This window comes from Paroedura picta, chromosome 1, assembly GCF_049243985.1.
Source record: "Paroedura picta isolate Pp20150507F chromosome 1, Ppicta_v3.0, whole genome shotgun sequence".
Taxonomy (NCBI): domain Eukaryota; kingdom Metazoa; phylum Chordata; class Lepidosauria; order Squamata; family Gekkonidae; genus Paroedura; species Paroedura picta.
Window position 1 is genome coordinate 45077794 of NC_135369.1, and position 21873 is coordinate 45099666.

General features: G+C 45.5%; 1 protein-coding gene across 2 annotated transcripts in view; it reads left to right on the plus strand.

Moving 5' to 3' along the window:
* LOC143837083 (phosphofurin acidic cluster sorting protein 2-like) overlaps positions 1-21873 on the plus strand; it is a 179746-nt gene that overhangs the window by 137093 nt on the left and 20780 nt on the right. For both annotated transcript variants that reach the window (XM_077336551.1, XM_077336557.1), the window contains exons 3-9: positions 12080-12169; positions 12489-12614; positions 12789-12951; positions 13345-13436; positions 14487-14567; positions 17300-17359; positions 20011-20162. In XM_077336551.1, coding sequence (XP_077192666.1) covers positions 12080-12169; positions 12489-12614; positions 12789-12951; positions 13345-13436; positions 14487-14567; positions 17300-17359; positions 20011-20162 — 764 coding nt within the window. The remainder of the gene's footprint in view (positions 1-12079; positions 12170-12488; positions 12615-12788; positions 12952-13344; positions 13437-14486; positions 14568-17299; positions 17360-20010; positions 20163-21873) is intronic.

A 21873-nucleotide genomic window follows, 5' to 3' on the forward strand; every position in this document is an offset into this window, starting at 1 on the left:
ATACAGGCTTTTATACTGATATTTCCATTCTGCTAATACTTCCATTCTGTTTAAATCATTACTTGCACAGTTGATCCCATAATGCCTGCCACATCATTGCTAGTGGTTCTATTTCTCCTCACTGCCCTGCAATACTTGGAGATTTAAGAACTTCAGTTTTTAACCCTTTCTCTGTCTCATGGAACAAAATTATGTCTTGGGGGTGGGGAAATAGGCTTGTTTAAGAATCTTCTAGCAGTAATGGAACAACACAAGGCCTTTGATAACCAGGAATTCCATGCATACCAGCTGGAGCATGGTCCTTCACTCTGCAGCCAATGGACCATGTTGCATGTTGTCTGAAGACTGATGTAGCTTGCAGACTGAATTCCCTCAAAAGCTAATTCACCCATTCCATTGGGAAACGCATGTCTGCAGGTATACACTGCAGCAGTGGCAGTCAGCAGCAGTGGCAGTCAGCATTATGTTTACAGCATGTACAAAATTATAATCTGAACACCCTGAAGGCTCAGGGTGACAAGACCGTCTCCACGATTTTAGAATAGCTTACAAGGAAGCTGTTGAAATCCGCCCCATGAGCAAGGAACTGAAAGCCAAAGAAGCATTCATCCCCTCATAGCTCCTATAATTTATAACTTTGTCAAGCAATAAATGTTCCATTCAGAGTCTAGAAGCATAGTACCTACAAACAGAAAGCCCTCTGGAATAGCTGGATTTTGAGGGCTTTTCTAAGATTGGGATATATATTGTGAACAGTCTTGGGGTTCCATAGCTGGATTAAGGGACAAGCACAGAGAGTGCCTGATTTCTGACCAAAGCCAGACACACGATCTGTGCTGATCTGATAATCAGAAGAAATTGCTGGGCTGATTTCAGCTTGCACTTTTATACCAGGAGTGGTGGTTCCTTGGATATCTGTTCACACTAAGAAGTAATAAGTATAGCTGTCCTTACCTAGATAGCAGGGGGCTCCAGGACCTGGAATTTTGAAAACAGGGAGTGGGCACCATCACAAACTAACCACACCTCACCATGTGCTCTGAATTGGCTGAAAACTAAGGGGGTCCAGTTCTGAAAACCTCTGATTGGAATTCTTCTCAAGCATTCCTAAGTAAACCACATGCTCTGAGATCCTGAGAGTAAACAGTACACAGTAAACAGTACACAGGCCTGTAAGTGTGAGTGTGAGCTAAGATTGGACAGGGAAGATCATTGTAACAAGAAAAGATTTTTCAGTTATGTGAGAAGCAAACGTAAAGGAGGCAATAGGCCCACTGTTGGGTGCAGATGGACAAACTCTAACGGAGGATGCAGAGACAGCAGAAATTCTCAGCGCCTATTTTACATCTGTTTTTTCCCACAGGTCAAAGGGTTTAGGCACATCTAAGTTGGCAATAGCCAAAGGATAGTGTCTGGGTGGCAGGTTGACATGGACAGAGAGGTTGTCGAGAGGCATTTAGCTACACTGGATGAGTTCAAATCCCCTGGGCCGGATGCAATGCACCCGAGAGTGCTCAAAGAACTTTCCGGAGAACTTGCACAACCCTTGTCCATCATCTTCAGGACCTCTTTAAGGACTGGAGATGTCCCAGAGGACTGGAAGAGAGCAAACATTATTCCAATCTTCAAAAAAGGGAAGAAGGATGACCCAGGCAACTACAGACCAGTGAGTCTGACCTCTGTTGTGGGGAAGATAATGGAGCAGATATTAAAGGGAGCGATCTGGAGGACAATTTGGTGATCCAGCGAAGTCAGCATGGATTTGTCTCCAACAGGTCCTGTCAGACCAACCTGGTTTCCTTCTTTGACCAAGTAACAGGTTTGCTGGATCGTGGAAATCCGGTTGATGTTGTTTACTTGGATTTTAGTAAAGCTTTTGATAAGGTTCCCCATGATGTTCTGATGGATAAATTGAAGGACTGCAATCTGGATTTTCAGATAGTTAGGTGGATAGGGAATTGGTTAGAGAACCGCACTTAAAGAGTTGTTGTCAATGGTGTTTCATCGGACTGGAGGGAGGTGAGTAGCGGGATACCTCAGGGCTCGGTGCTCGATCCGGTACCTTTTAATATATTTATTAATGATCTAGATGAGAGGGTGGAGGGACTACTCATTAAGTTTGCAGATGACACCAAATTGAGAGGACTGGTAAATACTCCAGAAGATAGAGTTCAATGAGATCTGAACACAATGGAAAAATGGGTAAATGAGAACAAGATGCAATTTAATAAAGATAAGTGTAAAGTTCTGCATCTGTGTCAGAAAAATGAAAAGCATGCCTACTGGATGGGGGATACGCTTCTAGGTAGCACTGTGTGTGAGCCAGACCTTGGGGTACTTGTGGATTGTAAGCTAAACATGAGCAGGCAGTGTGATGCAGTGGTAAAAAAGGCAAATGCCATTTTGGGTTGTATCAACAGGGGCATCACATCAAAATCACAAGATGTCATAGTCCCATTGTATACAGCACTGGTCAGACCACACCTGGAGTACTGTGTGCAGTTCTGGAGGCCTCACTTCAAGAAGGATGTAGATAAAATTGAAAGGGTACAGAGGAGAGCGATGAGGATGATCTGGGGCTAAAGGACCAAGCCCTATGAAGATAGGTTGAGGGACTTGGGAATGTTCACTTTAAGTATCTGAAATGTTGTCACTTAGAGGAGGGCAAGATGCTGTTTCCGCTGGCTGCAGAGGAAAGGACGCACAGTAATGGGTTTAAACTACAAGTACAACGATATAGGCTAAAGGTAAAGGTAAAGGTAAAGGTAAAGGTATCCCCTGTGCAAGCACCGGGTCATGTCTGACCCTTGGGGTGACGCCCTCCAGAGTTTTCATGGCAGACTCAATATGGGGTGGTTTGCCAGTGCCTTCCCCAGTCATTACCGTTTACCCCCCAGCAAGCTGGGTACTCATTTTACCGACCTCGGAAGGATGGAAGGCTGAGTCAACCTTGAGCCGGCTGCTGGGATTGAACTCCCAGCCTCATGGGCAGACAGCTTCAGACAACATTTCTGCTGCCTTACCTCCCTGCGCCACAAGAGGCTCATCGATATAGGCTAGATACCAGGAAAAAAATTTTCACAGTCAGAGTAGTTCAGCAGTGGAATAGGCTGCCTAAGGAGGTGGTGAGCTCCCCCTCACTGGCAGTCTTCAAGCAAAGGTTGGATACACACTTTTCTTGGATGCTTTAGGGTGCTTTGGGCTGATCCTGCGTTGAGCAAGCGGTTGGACTAGATGGCCTGTGTGGCCCCTTCCAAATCTATGATTCTATGATTCTATAAAAGAACCTTAATGTCTTTCTCTCTGAATATCTATTTTAGAATGCACAGGTACTTGGGAACGATCAAAATGAAACATGGCAGAACACTTAATGAAGTCAAAAAAGTGTATTGCTGTCTAATCCTTATTTATAGTCTCTACGTTGCCTTCCCTGGGAATGGGCCCAAGATGGAACATCTTGGCACAGCCTTTCAGAGCCTGTCCTTGATGACACAGAACTGCCTCCTGGAATAATACATTCATGGACGTCATTGCAGTCTTGGAGGTCCTTCCTGGAGCGAGCTAGAATTTAGGATGCTAACTCTTGACCAGTCTCTACAAAAGGCTGGATTAAAGGAGTTTAGCCTGCCAAAGGGAAAACCAATAAATAATCCATCACAGCCACTTGACAGCTTAGCCAGATGGTTAGACTGAGCCTGGAATTCAGCATCCATTCCCTGCTCAATCAGTCATCAGTCCTTCTGTTCCTGGGATATCAGATTTAATTGTCCCATTACAATGGATAAACAAATCACATTAATCCTTTCGTAACAGTCACCACCACCAAGTGGCTGCTTTGAGGTACTGGGGCCAGACACAAAACATTGGAAGGGTGAAAGCTAAGTATACTGCTTAGTGGAAGCAGATGTTTCTGAATGGATAATCTGTGAAGACATGATAGTGATGCCTCCTGAGTTCTTCTGAAGTACTTTCTGCTCTGTTGAGGGTGAAAAAAAGCCAAAACTACCTACTTGGTTTGGAGAAGAAGCAAATGGGTACCAGAAAATCATTGGCAGGCATCACAACACTCACAGAGGGGTTACACATGGTTGGAGTTGTAAATGCACTCTTTTCTTTGTTGGATTGTAGTCCATACACAGCACAGCTCTGGATATTAGTCATCTGGTCTTTATGCCAATAAAGGTACTCTGAATCTGAATGTTAGTCATCTTGTTTTTCGAGAATTCCTGGATTGTGAGCACATGGGGGGAAATTTCCAAAATCCAATGGTTGCTTTATTCCTTCATTTGCACCTGCATTAATGGAAAGCGAAATGAAATGGCACCCAGGGATGAGACAGCAATGAAACAACAACCAGAGCCTTGGAAATGTTTTCAATAGGCGGCTATAATGTTAACATCCAGTGAAGAGTTTCTTGGCTTCCTTTAGATTTTTGCTCAACAAAATTCTCCCCTCTCCCCGACGGTTGCTTTGGGTTTGTTTTGTATGTGCATGTTCTTTCTTCCATTCTGTTGAGAAAGGATATTTAAGCAAGAGAATTCTGCCACAAGGCATTCATTCAAAAGGCTGCTGTGTTCTCTCACTTCTACAAGTTTTAGTTCTTTGTCGGACACAGATACATTTCTCTAGCCATTTCAGGGCAAGTTGACAATGCTCAGAGGATAATTCTGTCTTTCATGTTTTTACCAAGTTTCCATTCATCACCACCAATAATTTATTATCAACAGTTGAGAAATAATAGGTGTACTTTAACAGTGTTTTGATTTGAAGGCTGGCGCATCCAGAATATGCCATGTTTAATGCTTTTTCCAGAGACACAATTCTAGACTTAGTTTTGGATCCAGCAAAGTTTTGTCCCGAACAGAAGAATTTCAGTCCATGAAGCATGACTTTCCTTGATGTTCCTCTGACTACACCCATTAATGTTTTCCTGAAATGCTTCTCCTGGGGCACAGGGGGACTCTCAAGAGCAGCATTTGGGGAGGGGGCATTTGGGGCTGAAGCGAAAGGAAATTGCTCCATGGATGAAAGTCCTTCCTTTTAGATAAATGCTTCACTGAATTTAATCAGTATTGCTTGCAGCGTGTGAGCAAAAACAGACCTGCAGTTTTCATTTTCCTTTCATTCAAAGTAGGCTGTTGTTCTTTCTTTTGTGTACATGGCAAGTTTTTGATCGGATTGAGCTGTAAATAGACCTCATCTTGGGCCTGATCTACTTCCATTGGGCCACAGTTCTGTTTTAAAGCCACGTTGGGAGACACCAGTGCAAGCCCTGTAAGAGCTGAGAACACCTCTATTTAGAGGAACCATCTTCCTCCCCATTCCTCAGCAAGGACTCCAAGGTCATTGTTACCCCTTTTTCCCAGCAGTGACTTAGTTCACATGTTTTCATCATTCAAGTCAATTCCAAAATTAGCCCTGATGAGCTTCAGTAATTTTCCATTCCTTCTTTCTGGATCATCTTTCATTTGGACTATCCTGAGCATCTATCAGAGGCATGCTGTCAATGCTTTTTCCATAAATTCAGACCTGCCCAGGAGGTTTGTCCTTTGATAAAGTAAATATCACAACTGACTTTGTGAAAGTTTGGAGCAGTTGGAGGCACTTGACCAACAGTGAAGTGAGATGCTTGCTGGGGATGTACTTAGGTTTGGGAATCATCCACACAGATCCAAGCAGAATGAAAGGAACAGGACTTAGCCCATAAAACAGGGTATATGGAACTACTGGGGGGGAATGTCTGGGTTCTCAATCATTGAAGTCAATCTAACTAGCATCTTATGTTTAACTAGGGGCAAAGCCCATTGTATCCAAGAATACAACGGGCACTAGAGCTTGGCAGTGGGAAGAGGAAGGGGAGGAGTTGTCCAGTCTGTAAGGGCATGGGGTTGAATGTGTGTGTTGTGTGGGAGGTTGTGGTGGCGTGGTGGCAAATGAGGACATGGGTGTGGAGATATGGGTGTCAAGAACCTGCGGTTTGGAATGTTTGTTGAGTGTGGGAGAGGACTGACCTTTGGGAATTGTGGCATAGTGGTTACAGATGAGCTTTCCAGAGTCATTTCAGATATCTGAAGGGAAAATCAGACTGGAGATTCTTCTTAAGGGGAGATTACATGGCAACCAATTCCTCCCAGTTCTATGTCATTTCTCTTCTTGTGTGAATTAGGCAACAGACACCGAAATGTCACCCTGCCCTAATACCCATGGGGTAGTCACAGTAAACAGGTTTCCACCCTGTTCCTTCTGCCTCCATTTTTTTCACTGTTGATAAAATGTTATATGCCCACATGCTTCTTTCATGGTTGCTCCTTAGAAGGAACTGGATTTTTGTACCCTGTTGTTTACTACCCAAAGGAGTCTCAAAGCAATTTACAAATACCTTTTCCCATCGTCTCCCCACAATAGACAACCTGTGAGGGATATGGGGCTGTGAGAGGTCCAGAGGAGAGTGCCCAGAGGAGGGCACCAAAAATGGTGAGGGGTTTGGAGACCAAGACATATGAAGAAAGGTTGGGGGAGCTTGGTCTGTTTAGCCTAGAGAGGAGACAACTGAGAGGAGATCTGATAAGCATCTTCAAGTATTTAAAAGGGTGCCATATGGAGGATGGAGCAGAATTGTTCTCTCTTGCCCCAGAGGGACAGACCAGAACGAATGGGATGAAATTAATTCAAAAGAAATTCCATCTAAACATCCGGAAGAAGTTCCTGACAGAGCAGCTTCTCAGTAGAACAGGCTTCCTCGGGAGGTAGTGGGTATTCCATCTTTGGAAATTTTTAAACAGAGACTAGATAGCCATCTGACGGAGAGGCTGATTCTGTGAAGGCAAAGGGGTGGCAAGTTACAGTAGATGAGCAATTGGGATGTGAGTGTCTTGCATAATGCAGAGGGTTGGACTAGATGACCCATGAGATCCCTTCCAACTCTATTATTCTATGATTCTATGAGAGAACTGGGAATGGGTCGCAGTGACTCAGCAGGCCTCAGGTGCCTCAAAGCATTTTCCAGTCGTCTTCCCTTCCTCTCCCCATAGCAGACTCCCCATGAGGGAGGTTGGATAGAGAGCCTCACATGGAAGCTGGCAACCCTAAGAGGAAGTCTCTCTGTGCACAGCAATCTTGACCTTAGTAAGGTTTTTTATACTGGATGTCTCTCCAGCCATTTATTTGTTCACTATTTACAGTTTCAGGCTGTAAATATTTATTTAGATCTTCCTGCACTTTCCAGACTCACAGAACTGATGCTGGTCTGTCTGTCTACGCCCCAGAATACAAACAGTTGCTGGTAAGGGTTAGCCAGGAGGGACACACCTGCATTACTCTCAACTGCAGGCAAAAATGGCTCCTTTGGAGGCTGGACTGTGAGGCATTGTACGATTTTGAAGTCCCACCTCCAAACTTCCAGGAATATTTCCAACCCAGGGGTAGCCAACCTCCAGGTGGGGCATGGAGAGCTCCTGGAAGCTTATCTGCAGAGTATAAAGATCAGCTCCCCAGGTAGAAAGGGCTACTTTGGACAGGGTTGTGGTAGAGAAGAAACATTTAAGGCTTCCCACACAGGTTGTTGTTGAATTGAAAGACTTGGGGCCAACTGCACAGGGTTGTTGTGCAGATGAAACGGGAGACAAAAGAACCTCCACAACAGCATCCAGTTTCATCTGCAGAATAACACTGTGCAGTGGCCTCAGATCTGTAGAGAGTTGCAAAGAAGAAATACATATGCCTTGGATGTGTCTAACCCCTGGCCAGAGCAGTATTTTAAGTGAGAAGGGGCTTTTCTGCGGCCTCCCTGTCAGCCAACTGTTTGGCAGAAGGGAAAAGTCCCCCATCAAAAGGAAGGCCCACAGCCATGTCCTCAGACTTTCCTGCGTTACTCTTGGAAACGCCTCCCTCCCCTCAGTCTGGGGCTGTCAGAAGCTTCTTCACAACAGGCCTGAAGGGAGGGCGGAGAGAGGGAGAGCACTCACCAGCCTCCTGCCAGCTCTGTCAGGGTTCTGAGGCAAAGTGAAAGAAGTTACAGTTGGACATGACAGTTAGGACAGCCTTGGGGCGAAAAGGGCTGGCGCAGCCTCTGTTCCCATCCCCCTTGACAGCCCTACTGCCGTGGTCAGGGGCAGACTGGCAGCCATGTCTCCAGATTGCTGCTGGCTGGGCTGGCTGGGCGGTCCCTGCCTCCTGACTGGCTGGAACTCTGGTCTGTCCTGGTGAGGGCCCAATCGGAAGGTGCGATTGGGCCCTCACCCGACTGGCTAGAAGTCTTGTCTGTCCTGGTAAGGGCCCAATCAGAAGGCACGATTGGGCCCTCTCCCGACTGGCTAAAACTCTTGTCTGTCCTGGTGAGGGCCCAATTGGAAGGTGCTTTGTGGGCCCGCTCACTCTCCGCCCACTTAGGCCCGCCTACTCTCCGCCTTTTATGTTTATACAGCGACAGCTGTATAATGATAGTGAACCAGATCCGCATGTGGATCAATAGACCTGGAGAGTGGGCAAGGTACAAACATTAGGTATTTTTAACAGGTCATGGAGTCTCTACAAGTTTGCAAGAAAATTCCAAATGTTTTTTTTTTAATGAGGGAAGGATTCAGTTCTCTGCTGAATGGAGGAGTCTTGTTTGTGCAGACAATGCTAAGGAAAGAGAAGGGATAGTTAGGGATAGGGACGATGATGGTGTAATGGTGATTATGAGGACAAGAAGAAAGCGGTTGGGCAACAACCGAAAGATCCTGATACCAGGAGGCAGAGGGGGAAAGGGAGGAGGTGATGGGGAGAGTCACCATTACCAAGTCAGTCAGGCAGAAGTGAAGTCACAGAATCATAGAGTTGGAAGGGGTCATACAGGCCATCTAGTCCAACCCCTTGCTCAATGCAGGATCAGCCCTAAGCATCCTAAAGCATCCAAGAAAAGTGTGTATCCAACCTTTGCTTGAAGACTGCCAGTGAGGGGGAGCTCACCACCTCCTTAGGCAGCCTATTCCACTGCTGAACTACTCTGACTGTGAAAAAGTTTTTTCCTGATATCTAGCCTATATCGTTGTAGTTTAAACCCATTACTGCGCGTCCTTTCCTCTGCAGCCAACGGGAACAGCATCCTGCCCTCCTCCAAGTGACAACCTTTCAAGTTGACTGGTTGGCCAACTAGCATGTGAACAGTCAGGCTGGAGAGCCAGTAGGCTCGTGAAAAAGTATTTGGATGACTGAGGCAATGGAGAGGGCGAGCAAGTGACATAGCTGGGAGAACCCAGGAAGAGGAGGTGGCAGCTGAAGGAAGAAAAGCATGAGATTAAGGAGGGGGCCGAAAAGGGAAGCAGGAAGCACAAGAGAAGAGGGACCAGAAAGGAGGGAAAGTTCCCTCTCCTGCAGTAAGAGTCTTGCAGGTCTCCTTGTTAGAATCATAGAATCATATACATTGTTGTATATGTTAATTCCATACTGGTTTAGAGTCTGGATTAATAGATCTGCAAACTGAAGCTAGGGACAGATGGGGGTATTTCTCTATAACCTGAAGAAAGTCCAAAGTTTGCGGTAAAATCTGAAATGATTAAAAAATGGTGGATTAAAATTCTCTACAATAATAGAAACAATGCTTACATCTTTAAGAAAAGACTGTCCACCTACCCTCACTGTGTGTATGTGTGTGTGTGTGTGTTGATAAGGACTGCAGCAGCCAACAGGCCTTGGCTTATGATCTGCTGTCAAACCCTGGCTTTCCTTCTCCCTTCCCCTAAGATTAATGGATGGCTGCTACACATTCACTGCTGCTCCCAGGGAAACCTGGAAAAATTAAAGCTGGGAAAAAGCTTGTGTAGCAGATACTGAGCTGAAGCTCTGGACCTTTTAATAAATATCAGATATTAATTAATAAACATTAAAAATTGTATACACTTTAAAAACCCAGAATGTTTAAAAGGAGGTGGGGGGAAGTAAAGGCATTTTGCTAATGGTTTTTGGAAGAACCTAGACTGTGTAATGTCCTGAAGTACAACATCATCTTTGTTGTGGAATCCAGCATCTTGCCTCCATTGAGCTGACGGTTGCAGCTGACATGGCTCCCCAGAACCACCATTTTGCGGCTGGCTCAGTCTGGTAGGCTTGAGGGCTGCCATAAGGGGAAAAAGTAGATCCCACAGTCCTGAAGTCTGCCTGCCTCTAGAATGAAATAGATGCCTTCTCTGGCTGCTGTGTCTTCTGTAGAACAAATCTAGAGTCCAGTGGCAACTTTAAGACCAACCAAGTTTTATTCAAGGTTTGAGCTTTCGTGTGCATGCACTCTTCCTCAGATACAGTGTCATGCAATGGAAGTAATCCGTTCAAACTCATATGGTCTTCAGGGTGCCAATGGACTCTAAATTTGTTCCGCTGCTTCAGATTAACACAGCTACCCACTTGAATGTGTCTTGTGTAGGTTAACACTAGAACAGTGTTACCCTTGAGTCTTCCGGGGATCTGTTTTGATGACAATCACTGGATTAATATTAGTTTTAAAGTAATTAAAAGGGCATTACTAGCATAAAGTCTGAGAGTCTTGATTGGCCTGTATGAGATCTGTTAAAACAATTCTGAAACTTTACATAGGTTAATCCTTTCCATTTCCCTTATGGTAAACCAGGTTGCCATTAATCTTGCCGAAGGAAAAGCTCTTATCAAAGTGATCTGTATAATATTTGACTTGACTCAAGTTGAAGCCATGCCACTTAACGACTGGGGATGGATGGATGGATTAGTTGGCCTCCTTGCTTCACTTTGGCCTTCCCTAGATTTCTTGCTGGCAAGGAAGAACTTCTCTCAGTGAAGAAGAAATTCCCCACTGCAGAATAGGGGCAGGCCATTGGATTTCAGTAATGGCCTGTCAGCCAGCAAAGGAAGTTCTGAGAAATTTCCACCAAGTCTGGGGAATTTCAGAAAGCATCAAGTTAGAAATCCCCAGCTGGACTTTTCTGAATTAAAATGCGTGTTGTCCTTTTTTATTTGTTAAAAAGATTTATACTCCTCCTCCCATTTGTTCCAGGCAACTTCTTTATAACACCTGTGTTATAAAACTTGTTTATGATACCTATAACATAATACCATGTATAAGAGTTGTTCTCCCCATGTTTTGGTGTTGGGGAGGAGCAGTCACTCCTACAGAAATGCAGTGCGCAGGCCAGAGTCAGTAATTATGCTGCATTTGATTCTGTGTTATCCAATATAGCGACTCAGAGATGCAACAGAAGCCATTAACATGTCTTATGAGAGTCCAGCTCAGTGAATCATACAGAGATGCAGTAGGAAGTCTCCTTTATGGATCAACCCTGACTAACCTGGCTGTTGTTGTTTACATGCTGTTAAGAATCTACAAATTGCACTTTCTGGAACCTGGGATTCCTCTGCTGTCATTTCTTTTGTAGAGCTCATTCTGTGTACACCGAGATCTTGTTCAATTGCTTCTGAGGCCATGTACATTTTACTTATCGGCTTTCTCTGAGATGCCCAAGGGGAAATTGCTGATACTTCTAGATTCCTTGGTAATAGCAGTTTCCTTTCTGTGAATCTTGCATTTTATAATGAGTATACTGACCCAGACATTCTCCCTGATTAATTGTGCAAGTCTTGTAAATCTTGGGCCTCTTGTGGTCAATTGTCTGGCATGGATATCTTCTGTATTCACAGGGGTCGCTTTCTTTTCCAGACATTGGGCTGGAAATATATTAGAAACCAAACCCCCTCTAGTGAATAGTCAGGTGTCATAACCAAGTTCATACCCAAGTAATAGTAGAGGCATCATAGTTACAGAAAATATGTTTGGGCACAGCATTACCTTGCTGTTTCAGGTGTTTATGTGGAGAGGCACTCACTAAACATTATAAAACAAAAATACATGTACTTATATATACCTTTTGTGTGCATTATAGTGGATTTTGCTTGCTGTGATCACTTATTAGGAGGAAATCTTTCTGAAAACCTCCTGGCTCTGAGGGCTCAGTTTAACTCATGAAATTCTGGGGACATTTGAAATATAAAGTTGCTTTCAAAGACTAAAGCTCGGCCAGTTCCTTTTGTAATTATTGACAGTCTCTTCACACAACATCTCCTGCTCTTGTTACAGGGTTCGAAGAGGGTCCTGAGATCCAACGAATATGTTCTCCCCCCTGGTGGCTTGATGGAGACTGACCTGGAACTGACGTTTTCATTGCAGGTAATTTGAACTTCACAGGCTAGGGAGACCAGGACACTGACCATGACCAGGGCACTTTGCCTTCGAAATAGATTATGCCCTTAGGAAGTGGTGAGAGCAGCACAATACGTTCATTTGCATCTCTGTTAGAGTGGCTTTTGTCTTCTGGAGGCATAGCATTGGATAGATTGGTCTTCTAGGGGCCTGTTTGAGTTAGCTAGGCTAGGGTGACTGAAAACTGCCTACAGGGCTATCAAGGTGAAGCAGGGAGGATGGTGATTTGGAGGTGTTTGAAAAATCAAACCCCACTGGATTTACCTGTATGTCTCTCCTTCTGTAGTATCCGCACTTCCTGAAGAGAGATGGCAACAAACTCCAAATTATGCTCCAGCGGAGAAAGAGATACAAGAACCGAACTATTCTGGGCTACAAGACTCTGGCCGTGGGGATCATCAACATGGCCGAGGTAAAGGAGACCAAGAGCGAAGCAGGCATTTTGGGTCTTCTGCCCTCTCTGAACAGGGAGTTCTGGACAGTGCCAGAGCTGATGGGAAGGAGGAGGTGGTCGTTCCTTGTTTTGAATGGGATGGTGCTGCTTTGCTTCAGAGCTCTCCTACCGCACACTTTGTCCGTTGCTCAGGTCATGCAGCACCCAACAGATGGAGGCCAACTCCTGGGACTGCACAGCAACATCAAGGATGTGAACATTCGGGTAGCCGAGATCAGCATTTACTCCCTCTCCAGCCAACCCATTGACCATGAAGATGGAAATGTCCCCTCTGGTCCCAAAATCAAAGCCTCCGGTAAATATATATTAACAGAGACTTTCTAGAACTCGGCCTGACAGGGTTTAATGGACGTTCTTTCATCTCTGCGCTAGCAGCTAAGAATTTTGGCTGATCTACTGTCCTCTGTAACTTCATCTTTGCTTGATCTTCTGCCTGCCCGGCAGTATCTCCCTTTCCCGTTAATCCACAATCTCTTTTTCTAAGCTTATGTATCTCCCATCACTCAGCTTATGACATGCCCTCCAGTGGCTAAACAATGCCTCTGGGTCATCTGCTATAAATCCCCAGTCCTGTACATTAAAGCTCGCTGACTCCTTGTGCCTCTTTCTTCCATTGCTCCTCTCTCCTGACCCTTCCGCTTACTGTCTCATGGCAGTTTGACCTGTTCCATGCATTTTCCTCTTCCAGATCGCTCTCCAGATATTGATAACTACTCCGAAGAAGAAGATGACAGCTTTTCCTCTGAACAGGAAGCCAGTGATGATGCAGTGCAAGGCCAGGTATCTGTTTGGCTTCTGTCTGCCACCCTCTCTCCAAGAAGATTAAGAACATATGCATCTTTTTCTTCTTCATTCCATGCTGTTTTTCCCAGCTACTAGTGGTGTAGCTCAAATGTCTTGCGCTCTTCCATGGATTGGATCCAGTACGTGTGAACAAAAAGGCAAATGCACAATACAGTTCTTGTGCATGAATTTCTACCACTGCTGCAACCACACTTCATTTCATGATAAAATTTGTAATGGAATGACCATGTGCATAAAAATGTATAACAGCTGAGTCCCATGACTGCAGTTAATGTGGTTTTGAAATTGTATGGGAAGAAACACCTTGTGCTGTGTCTTGTGCAAGAGAAAAAGAATAGGTTAGCAAGCAGATAGAGAGGCATTTCACTGGGTGAAAAACCAGCTCCTGTTGATGTGCAGAGCTCATTCCAACCTAAGTTCATGCTTTGCAGTCTTGACCCAGTGAAGGGTCAAACCTGGAGTGAGGAAGGTTCAAGGGTCATTTCAAATATGCAGATTTTAAAAAAAATTGCAGCACCTTATTCATTAGACTACTCAGGATGCCCTAATCTTATTACAAAAAAGAGTCAAAGAATCCATGAACTGGATAGACCATTATGGTCCTTTGATGACCCCTTTGGGTTCCCTCTGTTTCCTTAGGGGAGGGAGATGGTCCATCATTTCACCTTTGTATTATCTGAGAATACTTTTGTATGCTGACAAGGAGCCCTTGAGCATCTGCCAATAGTTTCCTTTCTCAGTTTAGCAATGAAACTCAGTGCAGGAATTTTGGACCTTGCCATTCCTACCTGTCAACTGAGAATGGGCCCTGAAAAAAGCATCCAGTTCTCCCTTGCAGTTGTTCACCTCAAGAGAGGGTCTGCAGTTATGGGTAAAGTTGTCTTTGGAGGAGGGTTCTCTGCCATTACTGACCATCAGATTAAGGAACTTTTGATAATTATCCAAGCAATCCCAGGCACAGTTTGGAAATCACTGGCTTCAGATGTTAGATTATTCTGATATTTGCTGACATCTCATGCTGTTCAGGACTTATATGATGAAGAGGATGACGTGAGAAAGCCGAAGAAGGCACGGAGGAAAATGATCAGGACCACATCTATGACCAGAGTAAGGACAACATTTCTTGGTTTTTCCAAAGGGGAGCTTACTGGAATGGAATTCCTTTTGCTCCTGGTTTAGAAAGCTCCGTGGTTTCTCAGGCAGATGATATCCTAGAGGTCCATCAAAAGAGGTTGTCCAACTAATATCTAAAGGCAGCAAGGATTCTCGGGTAACCCTTTCCTCATGATTAGCAGAAGCAGAATAAATTATACAGAATACCCAAATCTAGGCCTGTATGTTTAATCTGCTTGATTTATACAGTTTGCAGAATTCATTTACTTAGTAACTTTCATCCAACTCTGACTCCAAAAAAGCTCAAAGTGGCTTCATTCATTTATTTAATTTATTTCCTGTTCCGCCCAGAAAGCTCTGAGCTTTCTGGGACATGTTGAGGTTTTTCATTCAAAAAAGGAATGAAAATAAAACAACCAAGATATTTATTTTATTTTTGCTGTCCAAGTATTCTGTGCATAGGGAGAACCGCAGCAACATCGTGCTTTGTGTGCTGTACAGCAGGGGTAGTCAACCTGTGGTCCTCCAGATGTTCATGGACTACAATTCCCATGAGCCCCTGCCAGCGGTTGCTGGCAGGGGCTCGTGATAATTGTAGTCCATGAACATCTGGAGGACCACAGGTTGACTACCCCTGATGTACAGGACATGGAGAACCCATGCTCAGACTCTACTCAGTTATGAAGCTCTGATTTCAGCCCAGTCCCAGTCTCTCTGTAGACTGGTGGTAAGAATGAAATGTTTGCCACACAGAGCTCCTAGAAGGGTGGATGGGATAAAAGATTATGGCATTGCAGTTAAAGCACTTCCAGCCGGAAGGCAGAGAGAGGCCAGTAGTTCTCAGGTGGTCATCCATGCAGACAACTTTCAAGCTCTGATCTGCTTTGGGACCTCAGCTTTTTGGAGAAGTAGAATTCGGACTGCTTTGCAGAACAGTTTTGTTTTTAAGCACAGAGTGTACAACCTTCCTTGTGATCACGTGCTGTTCCACTTAACATCCGTGCAGGGGAAGCGTAAGCTTGCCCACTGTGAAGTCAGGTCACTGAATTCGAGGCATTTGCTCCATCATAAGTATGTCTGAGGTTGCAGCCTTTGTGGATGCACTTTGTGAGGTTGCACTTTGTGAATGTCTCTACAGAGGGATTTCTAAGGCACTTGGCAGATAATCTCACACGGCATGCCTAATGCCAGAAGTCTGTGCATGCACAGGAATTCTGTGCGCAACAGGTGCCTGGAGAGAGTGATGGCATGGATGAGGGCCAATAAACCAAAGCTCAGTCCAGACAAGACTGGAGGAAATCCGCCCTGGAAAGGGTTGTGCTCCCCCAGAAGGGGCAGGTTCATATCTTCGGGGTATTGCTGGATCTTGGCCTCTGTGGCACATAGTGCCATTTATCAGCTTTGGCTGACGTGTTGTCTGCAGCTGTCCCCCCAAAAGTGTGACCTGGCCAGAGTGACGATGCTTTGATTGTAGCAATCTTAGATTACTGTACATGGGGCTGCCTGTGAATACGGTATGGAAGGTTGGCATTTTCCAAAATGCAGCACTCAGACTTCTCTCAGGATGGAATACAGGGAACATGGCACCACTGTGCTGAAAGATCTGCAATGACTGCCCAGTTCTTTCTGAGCCCCATTCAAAGTGCTGCTTCTTACCTTTAAGGTATTAGGTGACTTGGGGCCAGCATGCTTGAAGAGCTGCTTCCTCCCGTATTGTCTGGCCTGCACAATAAGATCTACTTTGTAAGCCTTCCACCAGAGACAGGGCTTGTTCAGCAGTGGCACCTCACTTATGGGATGCCCTTCCCTTTTGAGGCTTGTCTCACACCCACTCTGTTCTGTGTTAGGCGCCGGGTCAAAATGTTTCTGCGCACCCAGACCTTTATTACCATTTTAGTGTTATTTTATTCTTAACCTGTTATTTTCATCTGCTGACTGTTCTTTGTTCTTATGCTGTGGCTGGTCACGTAATGCTGTATTTTAATCCTAGATTTTAATTAATGTCTTTGAATTGTTTTTATGACAGACTGTTTTGTAAGCTACCATGGGCAGCTTCCCCAGAGAGGTGGCAGAATCCCAGCCCTCTGCCTGCATCCTTGTGGCTGAGAGGGATGGGGCCGATGTCCCAGGCATCCAATTGTGAACTGTGCCGCCTCAGCTTGAGAGCGTACAAGTCGGCTGCCATGTTGGCCTGCCTCTCGCCATGACAGAAAGGAATGGCTTGTCAAAGGGCTGACAGCTCTGTCAGTGCGGAGGTGATAATAAGCCTTGGCATTCTGGCCTTGCAGACTGCGAGTGCTGTGGGTAAAGACGGTGTCACTTCTGCGTTCCGTGCAGCGCCCGAAGCACCGCTGGAATTTAATGTTTAATAAATAGCATTATATTGTGCCATAGTCATCTGTCTCTTGCTTTTAAGGGAAGGTCAGAGAAAGGCGATAAACCTTGCTCTGTTGATAGGTAATATGAGAAAATAAATGGCTGCCCAAAATGGAAAAGACACAGGCCATTTTACACCTGGAATCAAAACGTGTTATGGCTTCTGAATGACAAGTGAGCGCTCTGTGGGAAAGCGTCCTGTGCAAAGACACCCTTGACTGAGGAGTTTTGTGCCAGTCCGTCGGCAGGTGCCAGGCCTGCCTCAGGAAAGATATAAGGATATGAGGGCAGGCTCCTTTCCTTCCCAGCTCTCTCTCACAGTGCTGTTGTTTTTATTGGTTTTGTTTTAGCAACCAAACTTCAAGCAGAAATTCGTTGCCTTGCTGAAGAGATTTAAAGTGACTGATGAGGTAAGAGATTATTTTATCTGCCCCTGTGTTGCCAGCTCGGGCTTTTTTCCTTTTTGGCCACTGCACTAACTGGGATACACATTCCTGCAAGAATAAACCACTGTACAATTTTTCTGGGGTGGGTACCGCTCCCCCCCCCCTTTTCAGGAATATACTGTCATCTTCAAGCCAGAGATGTGATATTTGTATTCTTTCAGAGATGGGGCAAGGTGCAGGATGTCTGGTCATGGAGATTGGATACATTCATTTTAAATTGAGAGACTCATAGAACCGTAGCAGAGAATTTGTATGATTAGAGCAGCCTTTCTCAACTTTTTTACCTTTGAGAAACCCCAGAAGTGGTGCCATCATGCAGAATATGGTTGGGAAGTATAACTGGGTGGACACCCACGCGTGGCCTCTCCCCTTCCCACCCCCTCCAGCAGGGGTAGTCAACCTGTGGTCCTCCAGATGTCCATGGACTATAATTCCCATGAGCCCCTGCCAGCAAATGCTGGCAGGGGCTCATGGGAATTGTAGTCCATGGACATCTGGAGGACCACAGGTTGACTACCCCTGCTCTCCAGGACTATCATCGGACATTTTGGGAGGGGGGGGGGTTACACAACCATATATGGCCATGTCACCTGATAAGGGCTTAATAATTTTCTAAAATATCCAAACATAATAATTAACTCCCACCCATTTGAGAAATCCTTCCAGGACTGTCAGGAAACCCCAGGGTTTCATGAGCCCCTGGTTAAGAAAGGCTGGATTAGAGGCAACTTCGTGGTTTTGCTTTACCTGGCCTTGGGGTGTGCAATGCAACCTGCTTTCTCGGCAGTAAATGCTCCAGCAAGCTCAGCCTCTTTCTAAGAAGAACAGTTTGAAAGTCTTGCACTGCTGTTCCATACCTCTACTAGAGAATAAGTTATGTCAGGTTGCAAGGGGCTTACTTCTGAGCAAACATGTTTAAAAAAGTTTTCACCTAACTCCTGAGACCAAGTTTGCAGCCATATAGTCTTTAAAAAAAAAAACCCTGCCCAGCTAAATAACTCTTCTCTGTTCCCATTTTATCTATTCAATTCATCTATACCTTTTTCCCTCGCTGGGCACCAAAGAGGCTTACATCATTCTCCTCTGAGGTAGGCTAGGATCGGTTTGTGTCCCTGACCTGAGATCAACCAGCAAGCTTCCATGACAGACTGACAGAGAATTGGAGTGTGGGTGTCCCAGTTCCTAGTCTGGCCCTTATTCAGTTTAGCCCACTTCTTGAGCCTATCAAGATCATCCTGTATTCTGATTCTGTCTTCTGTGGTGTTTGCTACCCCTCCCAGTTTAGTATCGTCTGCACATTTAATAAGTACCCCCTCTGATCCCTCATCCAAAACATTTATAAATGTGTTGAACAACACAGGCCCCAGGTCAGATCCCTGGGGAACTCCACTTGTCACTCTTGTCCAAGAGCATGCTGACCCATTTGCCCCCGCTGAGGATGCTAAGGCTTAGACCCAGGAATTTGTGCTGCGTTTCAGCTGTCCTCCTGATGAGTGAGGCTGACCCAACGCATGGCCCATAACCCACAGGGCAATGTCATTACTGCACCACCTCTTTTCAGCAGGGTGAACCAGGTCAGGCCACTCTCAGTTGGCAGAACAATCCCCTCGAGGCCGAAGGGCTTGCATCAGCAGAGTCCTTGGTGAGCTGAAGGTTTCCTCGGTCTTCTTGGATTCCAGGCAGATGAATAGAGCACACTCTATGTGGACTCCATTTGTCAGTGCAAAAGCGTGCAGGCTCCACAAGGAATGTGTTTCTGCAGTCATCCAAGGGCCAAATTTAGACAGGTTGCAGAGAGATCTGTCGTGTCAGTTTTAAAGAATTGTTTCAAATCAGCCTTGTGGCAAGTTATTTGGATTGGAGCCACAGTTCTAGAGGAGGGGTGATTTAACCCTGTCCTCCAACAGCATTTTCTCAATGCAAATCGGTCTTCCTCCCCCCACCCAGTTGTGTTTTGATCTGGGTTAAAATAGCGCAGTTTGGTGTGTGTGTGTGTGTGGGGGGGATATGGTACCAACCATTGGTATAGGGAAATGCTGGGGAAATCACTTTAGCCTCAGTCGGAATCACCCCTGCCTTCAGCAGCTGTTTTTGAATTTTTTTTTTAATGGACAGGATCAAAACATATGTCTCATTGGGTCAACTACACTTGAGTCTTTCCCACTGGTGCATGCAGTGGTTCCATTTTAGAGGCAGAATGTGTGTGCTCTTCTTTAATTTTGTGTATCGACGTATTAAAAGGTTGTGCCAAATGCTGTTCTCTCTGCAAACTCTGTTGAGAGGGACTGGTTTTTGCTGTGGCACACTTCTGTCATAGAAAAGGAAAAGAGAGATGTTTCCGAAGGAGAAAATGTCCAGTCTTCTTGGTGAAGCAGAAATGGCGTTTCAGGGACAGAAGTCTACTTCTGGTGCCACTCCACCCCATTCTGCTGCTTCTCCGTTCCTGGTGCCATACAAGGACCGTTCTTTGTCCCAAGGCTCTGCTGTCACCAACAGTGTGGTGTTTGAGCCATGTTCCCTCAGTTACAAATGTCCCTCTTCCAAGAATGAAGACATGCCATTCCGACTAGTTGCTGTTATCTGATATTTTTCCTTCTTCGGTTTCAATTCTGCAGGTTTTGGATTCGGATCCAGTGGATCAGACTCAAGAAGTGGAGGAAGACTTGGGTCTCCTTTACGACAGCCTAGAGGAATGCAACAACAGTGACAGTGGTCCTGAGATAGAAGATAACGAAAGTGTCCACAGCACTCCAAAGCCTACCCTAAGGTAAGAACTGGCAGGGGAAACCCAGGCAGGCCTGGCTACCTCTAATAGCCCTGTGAGAACATGGCATTGCAGTTCTCAGGGAGTTGTTTATGGTCCTCCCTCCTCAACATTAAGGTAACCTCCTCTTGGAGCCGCTGTTATAAAAGGGAATCCTAGCTTCCTTACCAATAGTAGAGTTTGTCTCCTCATTGGCACCCTAACGCCAGGGCGCCAGAGCAATGACCAAGGAGACGGCTTCTGCGTTTTGATTCATTTGCTTGGAAAAGGGAGATTTGGGACCATAAAACAGTTCCGTGATGGATGCTGATAACTTGAGGCTGACCTTGGATTTGACAGGCTGATAGAGAGTCCTGCGTGAACAGCTGTGGGCCAGCAGGGATTGATAGAGCAGCAAAGCACCTCAGCGGAAAGAAGGCGTTCCTGTTCTCATCCCTTCCTCCTCTTTTGCACGTAGAAGCAAGGGAGAGGGAAATGGGAAGGGAGCAATCCCACCCTGGAGCCTGATGGGAAGAACACTATGCTGTTGTTAGCTGTTTTTAAATTCCCTCTACTCCTGTGGACCTTTGGGTGATTCTGTGGCCATGAGAGAAATTGAATATGTTTGTGTATATTCCGTTTTTGTGTCTCTCCTGGTCCTTTTGGCTCCATGCATGCTTGTTGCCAATTATTAGAAGATGCTAGAAGGAGGTCTTAGTGGAAGAGTTTGGGGGACGCAGAATGACATAGTTGTGGCAGAGCTGCTAGGAAATTCTTCCCACATGCTAAACTTGGTGCATGGGGTTGGAGTGGGGGGGGGGGGGCTAGGGGTTGTAGTTCACCTTTACAACGAAGCCACAAAGGCTACTCGTCTTCTTGCCGTAAATGCCAACGCATGCTATGTGCAACTCTTTGATGACTGTGAAGACTCATCCATTTTACTGGAGTTCCCTCCCTGATCTCCTGGAGGCCATTTTTTATTCAGCACAGATGACCAAAGGAATAACTCTGGAGCCTGCTGCCCTTATTTATAGAGGCAGAGACAGTTCCTGTACAATTCTTGAGCAACATCCATTCACCAGTATATGCTCACTCCAGGCTTCATCAGACGTTATCTGCGTAATTGCTAGCATCAGTTTTGTTGTAGTTGGCAACCGATGACACTCTTTGCTCTGCAGCAAATAGTTTTTTGTTTTGTATTGGAAACATGATTTGGGGGATAAAGCTTTGGTTTTGCTCCTGTTTAACGTTTGCGAAGCTATTTTCTGTGGTATCATAAAACTGGTTGATCTAGTCCATTATCAGAGCTAGCAGTGAGTCTCTTGTGTGGGGGGGGGGCGTCTCAGGCATGGTCCTTCCCACCCCTCTTGAACAATAAATGCCAGGGGTTCTTGCTGAGCAGATGGAGCCGTTTCTCCTCTCCTCAGCAGTATCTAGGCCCCGTGGAGAGGTTTCAAAACAACTCTTTTTCTAATGAGAGGAAGTCATCGTTCATAAATATCCCCATAATCTTTATGCCACATCTGCAAGGCAGGCCAGTGTTGGCCTCACAAAGGAAGCGAGGCTGGGATAACAGCAGTTCCTTGACTCTGTCTATGCCCAAGCTGCGGTTTGAGTTGAGCCTTTCCCCCTCATTCACTTACTCGTGGCTTATTTTACTTCCCTTGTGTTCTGCCTTCCATCTGTCACGGGCCCAGAAGGGCTCCTGTGCAGCCTCTGAGGAGGTCCTGGGCTG